The 16,359-nt window shown below is 46.2% G+C and overlaps 2 protein-coding genes across 2 annotated transcripts in view; both read right to left on the bottom strand.

Moving 5' to 3' along the window:
- Nucleotides 1-129, bottom strand: part of CENPE (centromere protein E) — a 74,402-nt gene extending 74,273 nt beyond the window's left edge. Inside the window, 1 exon segment of the mRNA XM_025215669.1 lies at nucleotides 39-129. Coding sequence (XP_025071454.1) covers nucleotides 39-94 — 56 coding nt within the window. The 5' untranslated portion in view covers nucleotides 95-129.
- A 970-nt stretch (nucleotides 130-1,099) lies between these two features.
- Nucleotides 1,100-16,359, bottom strand: part of LOC102370986 (radial spoke head protein 6 homolog A-like) — a 15,462-nt gene continuing 202 nt past the window's right edge. The window contains exons 2-7 of the mRNA XM_006033776.3: nucleotides 16,173-16,357; nucleotides 14,399-14,630; nucleotides 12,769-13,533; nucleotides 4,284-4,425; nucleotides 2,331-2,448; nucleotides 1,100-1,650 (exon numbers count right to left, since the gene is read on the bottom strand). Coding sequence (XP_006033838.2) covers nucleotides 1,416-1,650; nucleotides 2,331-2,448; nucleotides 4,284-4,425; nucleotides 12,769-13,533; nucleotides 14,399-14,630; nucleotides 16,173-16,357 — 1,677 coding nt within the window. The 3' untranslated portion in view covers nucleotides 1,100-1,415. The remainder of the gene's footprint in view (nucleotides 1,651-2,330; nucleotides 2,449-4,283; nucleotides 4,426-12,768; nucleotides 13,534-14,398; nucleotides 14,631-16,172; nucleotides 16,358-16,359) is intronic.

Genomic DNA, 16,359 nt, shown 5'->3' with positions numbered 1-16,359 from the left:
CCGCAGCGCTGAGCTCGGCTCCGGGCGCCCCGCGGTACCTGGCGATGAGCGGCCGCACGCGCACGCAGACTGTCACGGCACCCTCCTCCACCATGGCTCCGCCGCCCCCCCGCGCTAACGGTCACTCCCGGCGCGGCCACAGCCCAGGCCTCAACTGCCGTCTGGATTTTCAAGTCTCCCAGGCTGTCCTCTGATTGGCCCTTGCCCTCGCTTGCGTATCCAGGCTGTACCACTGCGTGGGGGGAGGGTCCCGGTTTGGACTGGGCCATGCTGCGTTCCGACTGGCGGGCTCCTCCTGCTGGCGGGACAGGGAGGCTGCCACCGGCGCGCGGCGATACTATATATAATACCTACATATAAACAGATATATATCTGTCTATACGTGTAGATGTAGATAGGTCTATATAGATAGATATGTATATAATGTCCTGTATGTCTATATATTTACATCCTAATATTATAAGAGCCTTTATCTGTCTGTTTGTCCATCCATAACAGTTTATTCGCGCTCTGATTGGTTGACAGCCAATCAAAGTGCGAAGAAGCCTTGCGGCAGGAGGTGGTGGAGTGCCACCATGATGGCAGGGACATGGGATGGAGCAGGGGGTGGCTCTTTGGAGGTGGTGGCAATGGAGCGGATAGAATATATACTAGCCAATTGCATGTATAGACACACATATATATTAGCTGCTAATAGATCTATATATCTGCATATGTATAGATATAGCTATATAGGTTTAGATATAGCTATACAGATATAGTAGCAGCTAATACACATCTGAATGAAGCAGTGGTGGAAAGTGCCAGGCACTTACCTTGCCTTAAGGCCTCCTCAGCATCTAAGAGGATTTGGCTCCAAGAGACCAACTTTGTTTCCCAATGTAATCTGTGACAAAGTCCTATGATGACCAACAGCTGAAAAGGATATAGGAGTTTTGGTTCTCAGCTGCTGACTTGGCAGCTTTTTTGTCCCAACCCTCTGAGAATCCCAGGTGAAGGTGTATTTACAAAGTCTCAGGGGTGTAGGTAGTAGCCGCGTTGGTCTAAGGACATAGGCAGACAAGGTTCTTTGGGCAAATCTGATATCTTTTATTAGACCAACTTAAATAGTTGGAAAACAATTATTAAGAAAGCTTTCAGGTTCAAAAAGTTTCTGCAGAAACTTCCTTAGCCTGACAAAGGGTTTTTGAACCCGAAAGCTTGCTTAATAATTGAGCATTAAAATCACTACCAAAGACATTCTTCTAAAGTCAAAGTATTCTAAATGAGAAGAGTGTACAACAGTAAAACAAAGCATCTATTTTAAGTGGGCTTCTCCATATACATATCTTTTGAGAGTGCCTCAATTATAATAAATTTATTTTAAAACTATTCAGATATTTTAAAAAAGTATACATCTCTCATTCTTCTACATTTTAATCATCCTCATCATCATCCTCTTCTTCTTCCATCTCTTCCATTTCCTCAGCTGCAGCCAAAGCTTCTTCTTGTGCAGCCCTGAGTGCCTGCTCCTCTTCTACAGTGGGGTCACTCATCTCAGTGATTTCTGGACCACTAGGGTATTCTGCCTGCACTGGTGGAGGTAGTGGGGGGATGTAGTTATCTGGACTATATTTATGACCCCAGCCCAGATAGATATTATCAAATTTCCTAAGGAAAAAAACAAAGAATCACACAATTCTCCATGGAAAAATTCTCAGGTTTCTCTTCGTTAACAAAAGCATGTTACATATTTTGGTATATTTAAAAAAATGGCATCATTTAACTAATGCAAATAATAATGACTACCTTTTTACCTAAAACTCATAAGTGCTCAACTATGTGATTTATAAAATCTGGACTAAAATCTTTCATTGCATGATGATCCTATATGGCTTCTACTGATTTCACCCATCGTATCCATGTTGGGACTGAAAATGGAGATCATCTGAAGGTGGTAAAAATATCTTCTGGAAACCGTAGTGGTAATTAGCCATGAAATGTAATTATTCTTGAAAAAAACCTTAATGAAATCAAAAGTAGGGGTGCTGACCCAAGGGTCTTGGACAATTGATTAATTATATTCTATCAGTCGAATTTCTAGTGTACTTACCAACAGACATACGGTATTCTTCACTTCCCGTCTTAGGCATTTGTTTATTACTGTCTGTACAGCTGATACCAAAGATATTTAGATTTTAGTAGTGGGTAAAGTCAATAGATTAGAAACTAGAAAACTTCAATATAATGATTAAACACATATCTCTGATTAGCCAGTTTAAGATGAAGTAAAAATGATGACTGTGAGAAACTAAGATTACCCAGTCTAACTATGAACACAAGGTACCTACTTGCCAGTAGCAAAGGCATATGCTCCGGGCCACAGATTAGACTGAATAACTGCAACGGCATATTGAGGAACCACATTTGTAGATAACTGAGCTGTCCAAGGAGGGATGTTCTGAATTTCTGTTAAGAGCCAACCAAAGAAAATATACATTGCCATGAATAACTGGACTCATAAGTATCTATGAAATATTTTGTACTTAAGTATATATAAGGAGAATTTTAAAACACAAAGAAATGATGTCTCTTAAAAAGGAGATACTTGGAATGGGTGTTTCAAAAACACCCATTCCAAAAATGGATGTTCTTTCTTGTTTGAAGATGAAATCCAGCATGGGCAACAGCTTTAAAATATTGAAAGAGCACAGTAAATCCAAAGTCTGTTTTGGCAATATCATTGATAATCACTGGATTATTAATTCCAGATGCTGAAAAAACAAAAGTAAACATGACTACATACATGGCTCCTGAAACGCAGTGCTAATACTCATTATTTAATGTTAATTCCTTTGTCAGGGATGAGAGCATTGTGGGCCACTTACTGATATATTTGGGAGAATGAGATCCCAATGATACAGAAATATGACCTGAATGTAAGAAAGGAGGCATTATACTTAACAGAGAGCTAGTGCAATATTATACCCAGAGTCTCATATATTGAAGTTAACGTACGTGATTAACACAAAACAAATTAACACATTAATTTTTGTAACAAGTGTTAATCTCACACATCCATTTTGACCGGGGAGGCCCATCCCGCACCCTCTTTGGACTCAGGATGGAGTGGACCAACTGGTGGAGCAGACCAACTGCGGACCAGCCAGAACACGTGTGCACGGCCCCAATCCCAGCCTACCCGCCTGCTCCAGACTGCCCACTCACACTGAGCAGTGGAAGCAGTGGCGGTGGCTGGGCAGAAGCTGCTGTTCAGGGCAGGGGAAAAGCGGCCCTACCCCCTCACCGCTGCCAGGCCTTTCTTGCTGCAGCTGCCCAGAGCCAGTGCCCTTGCTACCCTGCAGTTCCTTTCCGGCACCGGCATTGCCACCTCCAGGCCACGCAGCAGGACAGCAGTGGCAGTGCAGAGGAGCCACAGGGCAGTCTGGGTATGGGCTCTGGGCGGCTGCAGCAAGAAGGGCCCGGCAGCAGCAAGGGGGAAGGGCCACTCTTCCCCCACCCCGACCAGCAGCTTCTGTTCAGCTGCTGCCACTGCTCAGCGTGAGCAGGTGAGTCTGAGCATGTGCAGGATGGGCCAGGGTTGGGGCTGTTTGCTCGGGTTCTGGCTGGTCTGCCCTGGCCAGCGTAAGTCTGGAGCGGGCGCAGGGCACACCCGGGTCGGAGCTGGGGCTGTGCACTGTTGGTAGTGGTAGGGGAGGAGAGGCACGGTGCACAGGCTCTGGACTGTTGGATGGGGGTTACTATTATTTAACTGTGTGATCAAAATTGTAATTAATTGCAGCTATTTTTTTTAATCTCACAATTAATTGTGATGAATTTTTTACTCATTTGTCAGCCCTAATTAAAAAAATCAACTCTTTTTAAGTGCTGCAGCATTGTCTTCCTGAACATGAAACAACAGCTCAGAGGGGTGAAAATTCCTCTTTTATCTCAAAGCTTTTTATGGGTGATATCTTTTGTTGGACCGACTGCATGATTGGAATTAAGCTAGACAAGTTTCTAAATGCGAGGCATTCTTCATCATGTCTGAGGAAAGAAGCAGGCACAGAAGTTGTTAACTTTGAAACCTGAAAATGACCATTTAACTGCCAAAATTTTAAAGGCATTCATTGTGGGCTATTTGGGTACAATTATACAGTTAATGTGCCCATCTGATACTCTCAAATACCTGCTGTGATGTCTCACAAAACTATACCTCTAGATTTTCACTCATCCACTGCCAAAACTTTAGATGTTCAGTGTCAAAAAATACAATGACTCAAGAAAGTCTGAGTGGTCTGTACCTGTATCTTCAGAGAGTGGGGTTAAAAGAGGGGGTCCCACTTCTTGCTGTGGTTCATCTGACTCATCTGCTTTCTCCTCTTCTTCAACTTCTTCTTCTTCTTCCTCTGATTTTTGAATGGGATTAATCCAGATACAACGGCCCTACAACCAACATACCAATAGCTATAAAATAGATTCAACAACTGTTGAAAAATCATGTTATGAATTGAAATGCCTACCTCAGAAACATTAAAGCACCAAAATACCATGCAGATCAAAAAAACTGATTAGACTAGACAGATGATGAGGGATCCTGGTTTTCTCTGATAAAAAAAATCACAAATTCTCTGAAACCCCCCAAATCCGTTATTAAAATGAAAAGCACCCTGCAGCACTCCCAACCCTGCTGGTGCCCCTCACTGCCCCCAAAGCTCCCCCCTCAGTACTGCTGGTAACCCTCACTGTCCCCAAAGTCCGCCCCTAGCCCTGCTGGTGCCTCTCACTGCCCCCAAAGCACCCCCAATACTGCTGGTGACTTTCACTGCCCCCAAATCCCTGCCAGCCCTGCTGGTACCTCTCAGTGCCCCCAAAGCCCCCCCCCAATACTGCTGGTGACCCTCACTGTCCCCACAACAGCCCCCCTTCCCTACTCATGCCTCTTGCCCCCCACCCACAGCCCTTGCCCCTCCAGCCCGGCCGGAGGGGCACCCAGCTGCCAGGGCTATGGGCCAGGGACCCAAGTCTGCAGCTCCCTGCTCCCAACAGTAGGCAGCTGCAGCAGCATGGAGCCGGGTCCCCCACTGCTGCTGCCTGGGTGGGGCCAGGGCCAGCTCCTGGCTCCCCCCAGCCCTGCTGGTGCCCCCAGCCATGACCTATAAACCTCGAGCCCTGACAGAGGGGCCCCCAGCTCCCTGCAAGTCCCACTTACCTCAGGCTCCAGGAGAAGAGTGAGGCTGAGCTGAGCTGAGCAGAGCCCTGGCTGAATGACTGTCTCAGGCCCTACATTCCCCCTCCCACTCCAGGCAGGGCTGGGGTTTCCCACCCTGTTTGTAAACAGCTTTTGCAGGCTGGAGCTCAACCAGCCTGCAGAGCTGCTTGCAAAAGCAGGGAATCCACAGGTTTCTCTGCTAAAAGAAGAAATCCGTGTTTTTTCTGATAAAAACGGGAAATCCGTGGTTTTTTCTGGGGTTTTTTTGTGGGAAACAGAAAACCCAGATCCCTGCAGATGACATATATTAATTTTATGGAGGCACAAATGAGATGCAAGACAACATCTGTCTCCACCCTGAGTTCCAGCTATGATGGTACTATTCACTTTCAGTGGCAGAATTTACATCATTTTGTATACATCATTTCATAGATTTCATAACATTAGGGTTGGAAGGGACCTTGCAAGATCATCAGGTCCAGCCCCCTGCCCAAAGGGCAGGCAGTCAGTAGGGAACAAATGATTCCAGCAAGATAGGCATCAAAGTGTTTCTTAAAGGAATCCAGAGTAGGTGCCTGCACCACCTCTGCAGGGAGTCTATTCTAGGCCCTGGGGACTTGGACAGTAAAGAAGTTTTTCCTTATGTCCAGCCTAAAATAGTCTTCCAAGAGTTTGTAAACGTTGGACCTAGTCTTCCCCTGGCATGCCCTGGTGAACAGACATTTTCCCAGTTCCTGGTCACACCCCTTACATACTTATATGCTGCCACCCCTGAGCCTATGCTTTTCTAGGCTGAAGAGTCCCATGTCTCTCAGCCTCTCCTCATAAGGCCTGCTTTCTTGTCCTATAATCATTCACGTGGCTCTCCTTTGAACTGTGTCGAGCTTCTCCACATCCTTTCTGAATTGCGGAGCCCAGAACTGGACACAGTATTCCAGCTGTGGTCTCACCAAAGCCAAGTAAAGTGGGAGTATGACCTCTCAGGTCTTGTTTGAGATCCATCGGACAATGCAGCCAGAGTTTTGTTTGCTTTGCGAACTGCAGTATCGCATTGGTGGCTCATATTTATCTTGTGGCCAATCATGATCCTCAAGTCTCTTTCAGACGTGGTGCTAGCTAGCAAGTCTATAAGTGTGGTGTGGGTTTTTTCTCCCAAGGTGGAGCAGCTTGCATTTCTTGGTGTCGAATGCCATCAGATTTTGATCCGCCCACCTTGTAAGCCTGTTGAGGTCAGCCTGGATTGCCAGCCTATCCTCTAGGGTGACTGCACTTCACCCTAGCGGATAGTTTGGTGTCATCAGCAAACTTTGCAAGTCCGCTTATAACACCTGAGTCCAGATGATTTATAAAATAGTGAAGAGTACAGGTCTGAAAATGGAGCCCTGGGGGATGCCACTGGTTACAGCGTGCCAAGTTGATTCAGTTCCATCAACTATCACTCTCTGGGTCTGTCCACGGAGCCAGTTCCTCAGCCATTGGACCGTGAAATTGTCTAGGCCACAATTTTTCCATGAGGTCATCATAGGACACAAGGTCAAAGGCTTTCTTGAAGTCCAAAAATATGATATCCACCTCTTCTCCTTTGTCACCTGGTCATAGAATGAAATCAGGTTGGTCAGGCAAGATCTACCCACCACAAAGCCATGTTGGCTTTCTCTCAGAATATTACCTTCTGTTAGGATGTTGGTAATGGTTTCCTTGATCATTTTTTCCAAGATCTTTCCAAGGATTGAGGTCAAGCTAACAGGCCTGTAGTTCCCTGGATTTTCCCTTCTCCCTTTCTTGAAGATAGGCACCACACTGACCCTCTTCCAATCATCAGGCACCTTGCCCAAGTGCTGTGAGTTCTCAAATATCCTCGCCATAGACTGTGCTATAATGTCAGCTAGTTCCTTTAGCACTCTTGGTTGTGTTCTGTCCAGACCGGCTGATTTGTGGATGTCCAGCCTCTCAAGGTGTTCCCTCACAAGATCAGTGCTAATGATGGGCGCAATCTTGCCCTTCCCCTGGTGATCCTGCCTCGTCAGGCAGGGTGATCCCACTGGACTGATGGAAGACCAACACAAAGTAGTCGTTAAGGAGATTGGCATTTCCTGGGTGTCGGTTATCAGCTGCCCCACTTGGTTTAGTAAGGGTCCAATGTTACCCTTGTTATTTTTACAACTTCCCACATATTTGAAGGACTTTTTTATTGTCCTTGATTTGAATGGCCAGTCTGAGCTCAGTTTCAGCCTTGGCTTTCCTAGTTTGCTTCCTACAGGTGTGGGCTAGTGCTGAGTACTCCTCCTTAGTGGTGTTTCTTGTCTTCCATCCTTTATAAGCTTCTTTTTTTAGGTGCAGGAGGTCCTCGAGTTCCCTATTGAGCCAAGGGGGTCATCCAGCCCTTTTGCTAATTTTTCTGGGGGTTGGAATGGACTTTCCTTGTGCTTCAAGGATTGCATCCTTGAGGAGTGACCATTCATCATGGACATTCCTCTCTGCCAGACTGTGGTTTCTCAGGGCCTGAACAATTAGCCTCCTAAGCATGTGAAAGTCAGCCTTCCTAAAGTCGAGGACTTCCGTATCACTGACTGACCTCCCAGCTCTGCAGTGAATAGAGAAAGGGATCAACTTGTGGTCACTGTTTCCCAGTTTCCCTTTCTCAGGTCACTGACTAGATCACCCCCTTTGGCCAGTACCAGGTCCAGCAGTGTCTTGCCCCTTGTCAGTCCATAGACTTCTTGAGACAAATAAAGCTCATCAATGCTTGTAGGGAAGCATTGCAAGTGATCAAATTTGACTGAGTGCTCTTCCCATGAGATGTCAGGGTAATTAAAGTCACCCATGTCAACTGTGCACCGAGAGCGTGCAGCCTCAGTCAGTTCCCTGGCAAACTCGTGGTCAAGTTCTTGCTTTTGATTAGGAGGTTTGTAATAGAGTCCTACCGTTATATTCCCTTCACCACATTCCCCCCTTATTCTTACCCAGAGGGTCTCAAGTCACCCTCCTTGGTTGCCAATCTCTGCCTATAGGGAAGTGTACTGCTCCTTCACGTAGAGAGCTACACCCCCACCCTTTCTTGTAACGTGATCTCTCCTGTACAGGGTATAGCTATCTATATCTGTGGTCCAGTTATAGGTGGAGTCCCACCAGGTCTCTGTTATCCCTGTGATATCGTAATTATTACTGTTTAGGAGTAGGGCCTGTTTGTTGCCCAGGCTCCTGGCATTTGTGTAAAGGCAAGTGAGCTTGCCATTGGAGGCCCTAGGTTTCCCTGCACTCATAGATTTCATAGACATTAGGGCTGGAAGGGACCTCTCAAGATCACTGGGTCCAGCCCCCTGCCCAAAGGGCAGGCAGTCAGCATTTGTAACGTCTACTTGTGTTGTTTGGCCACCTGCTGGAAGGAACAATGCAAAATGCCTGCAAGAGTATGAATGTCTATTGAATTTACTTTGAAACCATAATTTTGTTGTCAAAAAATTTAAAAAACACCCCACCCAGTACTCTGTGTGTACACACTTTACAATATTATTATTGTGGTTCTACATGCCAGCCAGTCATCATCACTGGCAATCCCTCAATTCAAGGATGTTCTCTACCATGGTTCATTGATGGGTCTTGTGGTGATTTGAGGAGTACAATCCTTGAGGCACAGTCCTGTCTGCAGAAGTAGCAGGTTTTTCCACAGGTGGGAGGTAGGCAATAGGCCAGGATTTCTCACCTGTTCCTTCCTCCATTCTCTTTTCTCTGGTTTGAGGGTGAGGCACTTTACACTGAAACAGGTAGTCACTTGGTTGAGGTTGCAGCGCCATTGGAGTCAGTCAGTAGGCAGTTCTTTCCAAGTCTTGATGTCGGCACCTGTTTTCTTAAGGCATGTTTTCAATGCGTTCTTTTAGCATTTTATTTGGACACTGTGAGATCTCAGGCTGTTACTAAGCTAGGAGTAGAGCACTTGTTTTGGGAGTTGAGAGTCGGGCATCCGCACGCAATATTCAGTGCAGCGAAGTTGGTGTTTGAGACTCACTAACTCAAGGCTGGTAACAGCAAGGATGCTGGTGTTTGTGTGGTGATCTCCCCATTTGATGTGGAAGATTCTCTCGAGGCATTGTTGGTGGTACTTCTCCAGGCTCTTGAGATGATGACAGTTGATCACCTACGTTTCACATCTGTAGAGGAAAGTGGGGATGATGACTGCATTGTAGATCTGTGTCTTGGCGTATTTTTGGAGACTGCAATGAATAAAGACATGCTGAATCAATTTCCCAAAGGAAGCACTTGCACATTGGATCCTGTACTGGATCTCTTCATCAGTGCTCACTCTCTGAGAAGGGTGGTTACTGAGGTAGAGGAAGTGTTCGATTACCTCAAGGGTCTTTCCCACAATGGTAATTTGGAGAGGGGGGTCACATTTGTGGCCCAAGGCAGGCTGATAGAGCAGGTCTTCACCATGTTGAGAGAGGCTCAAAGTTCAATAGGTTTCTCACAAGAGATCCAAGATGGTTTGGAGGTTTTCCTCAGTGTGTGCATGGATGGCACTATCGTTGGCATATTGAAGGTCAAGGGCAGCCAGTCACACAAGCAAAGAAAGGTCACATTAACAGATCCTCTTCCCAGAACTAGGCTAACATCAATGCAGCTTACACTTAACAGAATGGAAATGAACAAAAGATATACTGCTACAGCTTTTCCTTCATCAAAACACAGGGACCTGAATCCACCGTAATCATCAAGCTTCCTCAGTTCCACTACTCACAGTGAAGGGTGAACAACAGGAAGTAAACTGCAAAGAAATATTGGACTCTTTTCCATAATAAAAGTTGTTATGCATGAACAGCCTGCATTTTTATTAATACCCTCACATGTCTCTGGCCTTTGGTGAAACAGGAATACAAAATTAGAAGCCGGTACGAAAATATGAAAATCTGCAATGTCTCTAACCCTATGCAGAGGCAAGAAATTGATTTTCTGGGGTTTTGTTCACCTTATGCTATTTATCAGAGAAAGGGAAAAATAGTTAGAAAGTTTCTGCCAATACTCCATAGGAGAAAATTTCATCTCAACCCCAAATATGGAAAACTATTCATCTTTCATAGATTCATAGATGTTAGGATCAGAAGGGACCTCAGAAGGTCATCGAGTCTGACCCCCTCCCCTGGGCAGAAAAGAGCGCTGGGGTCAGACGACCTCAGCTAGGCACAGTCTCCTCTTGAATACCCCCAAGGTAGGGGAGAGCACTACCTTCCTTGGAAGCTCATTCCAGATTCTAGCAACCCTAACTGTGAAGAAGGGTTTTCTAATGTCCAACTTAAATCTGCTCTCCGTCAATTTGTAGCCATTGTTCCTAGTTACTCCAGGGGGTGTCCTAGTAAATAGAGCATCTCCTATGCCTTGCTGCCCTCCCCTGATGAATTTATAGGCAGCCACAAGATCACCTCTCAGTCTTCTCTTGCGAAGGCTGAAGAGACCTAGGTCCCTCAGTCTCTCCTCATAAGGCCTTGCCTGCAGGACTCTGACCATACAAGTGGCCCTCCTTTAAACCCTCTCAAGACTCTATGCATCCCTCTTGAAGTGCAGTGCCCAAAACTGGATGCAGTACTCCAACTGTGGCCTGACCAGTGCCGCATAGAGGGGAAGCATCACCTCTCTGGACCTGTCATGCATCTGCTAATGCATGATAAAGTGTAGTTAGCCTTGTTGATCACTTCATCATATTGACAACTCATGTTCATCTTGGAGGTCATCCCCCCGCCTGTAAGTGTGTAGGTGGTCCTTTTTGCCCAGGTGCAGCACTTTGCACTTGTCTTTGTTGAACTACATCCTATTTCGTTCTGCCCTTTTTCCAACCTGTCCAGATCCACCTGGATCCGTTCCCTACCCTCTGGTGTGTTAACTTTGCCCCATAATTTGGTATCATTTGTGAACTTGGACAGGGTGCTCTATACGCCCTTCGTCTAAGTCACTGATGACAACATTGAATAGCACCGGTCCAAGGACAGAGCCTTGTGGGACTCCACTGCCCACATCTTTCCAGGTCAATATCAACCCATCCACTATCCACCACCACAGCCATTTTGCCACCCACCTGACCGTGTAATCATCTACATCACAGCCTGTCACTTTATTTATGAGACTGGAATGCGATACTGTATTGAAGGCCTTCTTAAAGTCTAGGTAGATGACATCTATCTTGACTCCTAAGTCTAAGCATTTTGTGGCCTGGTCATAAAAAGAAACAAGGTTAGTCAGGCAGGATGTACCTGCAATGAACTGGTGCTGATTTCCTTTTAGCATTATTTTCTCTGCTGGGTTCCCACAAATGTAATTCTTAATGATTTTTTCCAGAGTTTTCCCAAGCATAGAGGTGAGACTAACTGGCCTATAGTTTCCTGATTCCTCCCTCCTCCCCTTGAAAATAGGGACCACATTGGTCCTTTTCCAGCCCTCTGGGACCTGACCCTCGGAGCACCATGAGTGCTCGAACAGCCGTGCCAGTGGCTCTGCTATGATATTGGCCAGTTCTTTCAGCACCCTTGGATGAAGTTAATCTGTGCCTGCTGATTTGAACACATCCAGCCCCTCCAAGCGCCCCTTCACTAAGTCTTCGCTAACAGTAGGTGGGCTGGTGTCCCTCCTGTGTCTATCTATGATCCAGTTGGGAGATTTGTCTTGGTCTGTGTCTAGGAATACAGATGCAAAGAACTCATTGAAGAGCTCAGCTTTGTCCCCCATCTCTGGCACCAATGGCCCTAGTTTGTCCTATAGGGGTCTTATGCTATCTTGCACCTTCCTTTTGCTCCCTATATACCTGAAGAAGGACTTTTTGTTGGCCTTAATTTTTGTTGCCAGCCTAAGTCCTAATCCTGCTTTGGCCTTGCTAACTGATTCCCTGCAAGTGCAAGCCAGGAAGGTATACTCTTTGGTAGCTACCCTATTTCCACAGCCTGTATACCTCTTTTTTTGCCCTTAGGCTTTCCTGGACTTCTTTGTTCAGCCAACAGGGCTTCTTGGTCCCTTTGCCCCCTTTTATGCACAATGGGATTGTCTCCTTCTGCGCCCATAGGATCACTCCCTTGAGGAACGACCACCCTTCCTGGACCCCCATTTCACCAATGCTCTTCAGCTTCAATGCCTCACTAACTAATCACCTGAGCACACTGAAGTTAGCCTTTCTGCAGTCTAGCATTTCAGCCCTGCTGGTTAATTTACCCAGCCTCTGCTGGATAGTGAATTCAATCAATCGATGGTCACTATCTCCTAGGTTACCTTGTACCTGCAGATTCCCCACCAGATCACCCCCTATAGCTAACATCAAGTCCAGCAAGGCATTTCCCCTAGTGGGATTGTATACCTCCTCCGTTAGGTGGAGGTCCTGTATGCAGGTTAAGAAACTACTTGAGCAGTTAGATTTGGCTGACTGCTCCTTCCAGCAGATGTCAGGGTAGTTTAGGTCACCCATGACAACTATATCTCTCGACTGTATGGCCTCTGAGAGCTGCCATCTTTGTGCATGGGAGAAGTTCATTTACATTTTGGGACACCATTGGTAACCATATGGAATAGGTTTCAGAAATGAAGATGAATTCCCTAGAACATACCTGCATTAGAATATTTTGCACATGGTGTACCCAGTTGGAGAGGGACTCCACTAATTCCATCACACTAATGGGCTCAAAGTCAGGGTTCTCTTCATATGTGTCTCTCCCTGATCCTCCCTCCTCTTCTTCATCTCCTTCCTCTTCTCCAAACTGATAGAACCCCAGTGGGCTGATCTGGGTCCCTGCTGAGATCCGGGCAATCTGTGCACGCAGGTAATTGGCTTCATTCCCTGGGAAAGGTGGATAGCTCACAATAGGAGCATCCAGCCTTCCAGTGAAAAACTTCTTTATTTTTCGGGCAGCAACAATTTGTGCTGGTGTTACTGGAGGTAACTTCATCCATGGTTTGCCTGGTTCATTACAGACAAAATAGATAAACTTATTAGCACCAGTCCGGTTTTCTTCTTTTGGGGTCGCTGCTGGCGGCTTGTAGGTGGACTTTGGTGGTTCATCATCATCTTTCTCTTCATCTTCATCTTCGACCTCACTTCCCTCCTTCCCTCCTTCTTCAATCAGTTTTTCTTCTTCTTCTTCTTCTTCTGTCTCTTCCTCTTCTTCCCCCTCTCGGTACTCCACTTCAGCCACAATATAGTTCATCTCCAGACCCAAGATTTTACCCCAGAATCGGCATGTATGGATTGGTTGTGTGTTGACAAGCTGCTTGAGGGCAAGGAATATGTGATAGTATTCATCTTTGCTTAAGCCAATTCCAGCCTGTTCAAAATAGAAGGCTGTTTCCATCACATTAGGTAAAGGGGTATCTGTCTAAGGAAAAAAAAGAAATGCCTGAGTTAAAGCAAAGTGTTATGAAAAGATCTTTTTAAAAGATCAGCTACAGCATATTACCCATTAAAATAATAACATTTAGCATTTCTGTAATGTCTATCTTCTCAAAATGATTTACAAACATTAATAACCTAAGCTTCACAACACCACTGTAAGGAAACTTATAATATACCAATCTGGATGAAGAAATGGAGCAAAAAGCTTAAGTAATCTTCAGTATTAGGGTATGAAGTTTGGAAGAGTATTCAAGATTCCAAATTCCCAGCAGACTCCCAACTACCACAAAATATACAGGATCAGACTAGTTACAGGAAAAGAATGTGAACAATATGTACAAACGATCTCAGTGCTGGTGTGCATAATGCTAGTACAACAACAGAGTAGGAGACCAAGATAGCTTGAGATAGCAGGGCTGTATTTTCTCATGTGTATGTACAGATACTGTCTGGAAGAAAAAAAATGGAAACTTTGCACATTTAGACAATTTGGTTGAACACCTAAAGCTCAAAATCCAGAGCTTTCCAGAAAAAATCCACATAAATCCAGTACTCATTCCCCAAAACAAGTGTTATTCTTTTGGATACTTTGACATAAAGGAGTTTTAAGTATGTACTATTTAACATTGATTCAAATGTCTACGACTGGCAATGAATTCAATATTGATTGGAATCTACTCCCACTGAAATAAAGGTTAAATTCTAATTTGGCTTCAACAGGAATAAAGTTAGGCCAATAATGAACAATTTTGATAAGTTTACTTACATGTCTTGCTGGTGAATCATTTAGCAGGCAATAATATAACACACAAAAGCAGAAAGGGAAGATGTTTATGATAGTGACTCACTATTTCCTCTTCTGGCTCCTGATCTCCATCTCCATTTCCCTTGAGGAACAGAACTTTATGCTTTTCTGCTAGCTCAAATGTTGGAAGAATCTCATATTCATCTCGAAGGGTGTCCATTTTCTTTTGGAACTGAGCCCACTTTACATCCTTGCTGATATTCTCAATGATGTCTGCTGCATTTATGGGGCGCTCATCCAGAATCTTGGTCAGCATATTAGCAAGATGATCATACCTGTCACCAGGAAAAATGTTACACAGGCAGAATACTATATCAAATCCAGAAATAGCTCCTTGAGCCTTGGGGGCTGATACAGGTGCAGTGAAGAAAGCTCACTATGTGCCACACTGCTAAAGGGGATGCAGCTGCACCCCACAAGTTCCTGGATGCCAGTGAGCTGAGCTCATCAGCATGTCAGTGTAGCACTTGATGAGCTCACAGCACATGCAGAGCTCTTAAAGTTCACCAGCTGGTCAGGTAGGGGTTTGCCTGCGGCTCCTGCTTGCATGCAGCTCCAGAGCCCAGGGGGCGAGCACTGCTGCTGTTCACTCTCCTCTCCCCACCCCACCCCACCCTCCATTCATCATCAAGGGAAAAGAGGGAATGACCAGTCATGTTACTCAGGCCCTGGGCTCCGGAGTTGTGAGCTACACAAAAGCATAAGCTGAGCATCATTGTCAGCTGCCCACCCCCTTTTTTCCCCCACTGCTACATTTAGGGCAGGGGAGAGAAACCAAGGCTGAATAGCAGTGGTGCTCACACCCTGGGCCCCAGAGCTGCCTGCAAGCAAGTCCTCTGAGCAGATCCTGTGCCAACCAGCCAATGAGCTCATAGAGCTCATGGCACATGCAAAGCCATGGGCACATGCATGAGAACATGCACATGCAAAGCTCCCAGCAGAAGATGCACTGACAGGGCTGTGAGCCCAGAGAGCTCACTGCTGCACCCACCCTGGATTTGCCCGTGTTGAGCACTAGAGGCAGTGCCAAAATAATGAGCTATAAATGTCCTATTTAGATGGGCTGCACAGAAAGCCTGATTTAATGCCCTAAAGGAATTATTGCTTCTTGGCCTTTTGTAGGCTAAGATCAAGTGGGGGCATCTGAATCCCAAGACCTCCGGGTTTGAGCCTGCATGTCTCTCAGTGTCGCAAACCCCCACCCTCCCTTCCCTGCTTAGCTGGCTAACATTGTATCTCCTGTAACCTAGTTGCCTTCCCCTCCTCACCCCCATCCTTCTATTGTTAGTCCCTTGCTTGGGCGCTATGTATTTCCCTACCGGCTTTGTCAGCTTTTTTCGGATTTACAATCCTAAACATTTACTAATAAAAGTCAATCTGCCTGCCAATGGATTTGGGAGTATCTGAGAGCCGGGGACAGAGGATGCTCCTGGTTGTAGTTCTGTCTGCTCAATCAATATGGCTTTTGGATCGATTTGAGTCCTGCTCAAACTGATTTGACCTGGAACATGACATATATTAATTAAAAAAAGAAAAAAGCTGTAAACGGCATGGGAAATTAAGCTGGATTCATGCACATTCAGGAATGAGGATACGCTTGGAATGTTTCCGGGAAGATGTTAATATCCCATTCCTGGTTTAAGCACCCTCTCCCCGTTCGCAGCCCGGCTGAATCAGGCCCACGTCCCGTCTGACCCCTGAGAAGTCCCAGAGGCAGGTCTGCCCCGGGAGGGCCCCAGAGCCCCCAGCTGCCCAAGAGCTTGGCTGCCTCTTCCCCTCTGCCCCCGGGGTCCCCCTCCCTCCCTGCCCGCACGCACAAGCTGAGGCCGGACTTGGTGCTGCTCTGTAGTAGGTACGCCTTGGCGTTGATCAGGGCCAGCTCTCGGGGCGACGGCGGCGGCTGCTCGCTCGTCGGGTCCTCGCAGGGGCCGCCCCGCGGCGCGCACAGCCCGTAGCCCGGCTCGTGCGGCTGGTAGGGGCCGTGCCCGGGCATGGGGCCCGGCT

The sequence above is a fragment of the Alligator sinensis genome, unplaced genomic scaffold (assembly GCF_000455745.1).
Source record: "Alligator sinensis unplaced genomic scaffold, ASM45574v1 scaffold1520_1, whole genome shotgun sequence".
NCBI classification, from domain to species: domain Eukaryota; kingdom Metazoa; phylum Chordata; order Crocodylia; family Alligatoridae; genus Alligator; species Alligator sinensis.
This window is presented reverse-complemented; position numbering and strand designations above follow the sequence as displayed.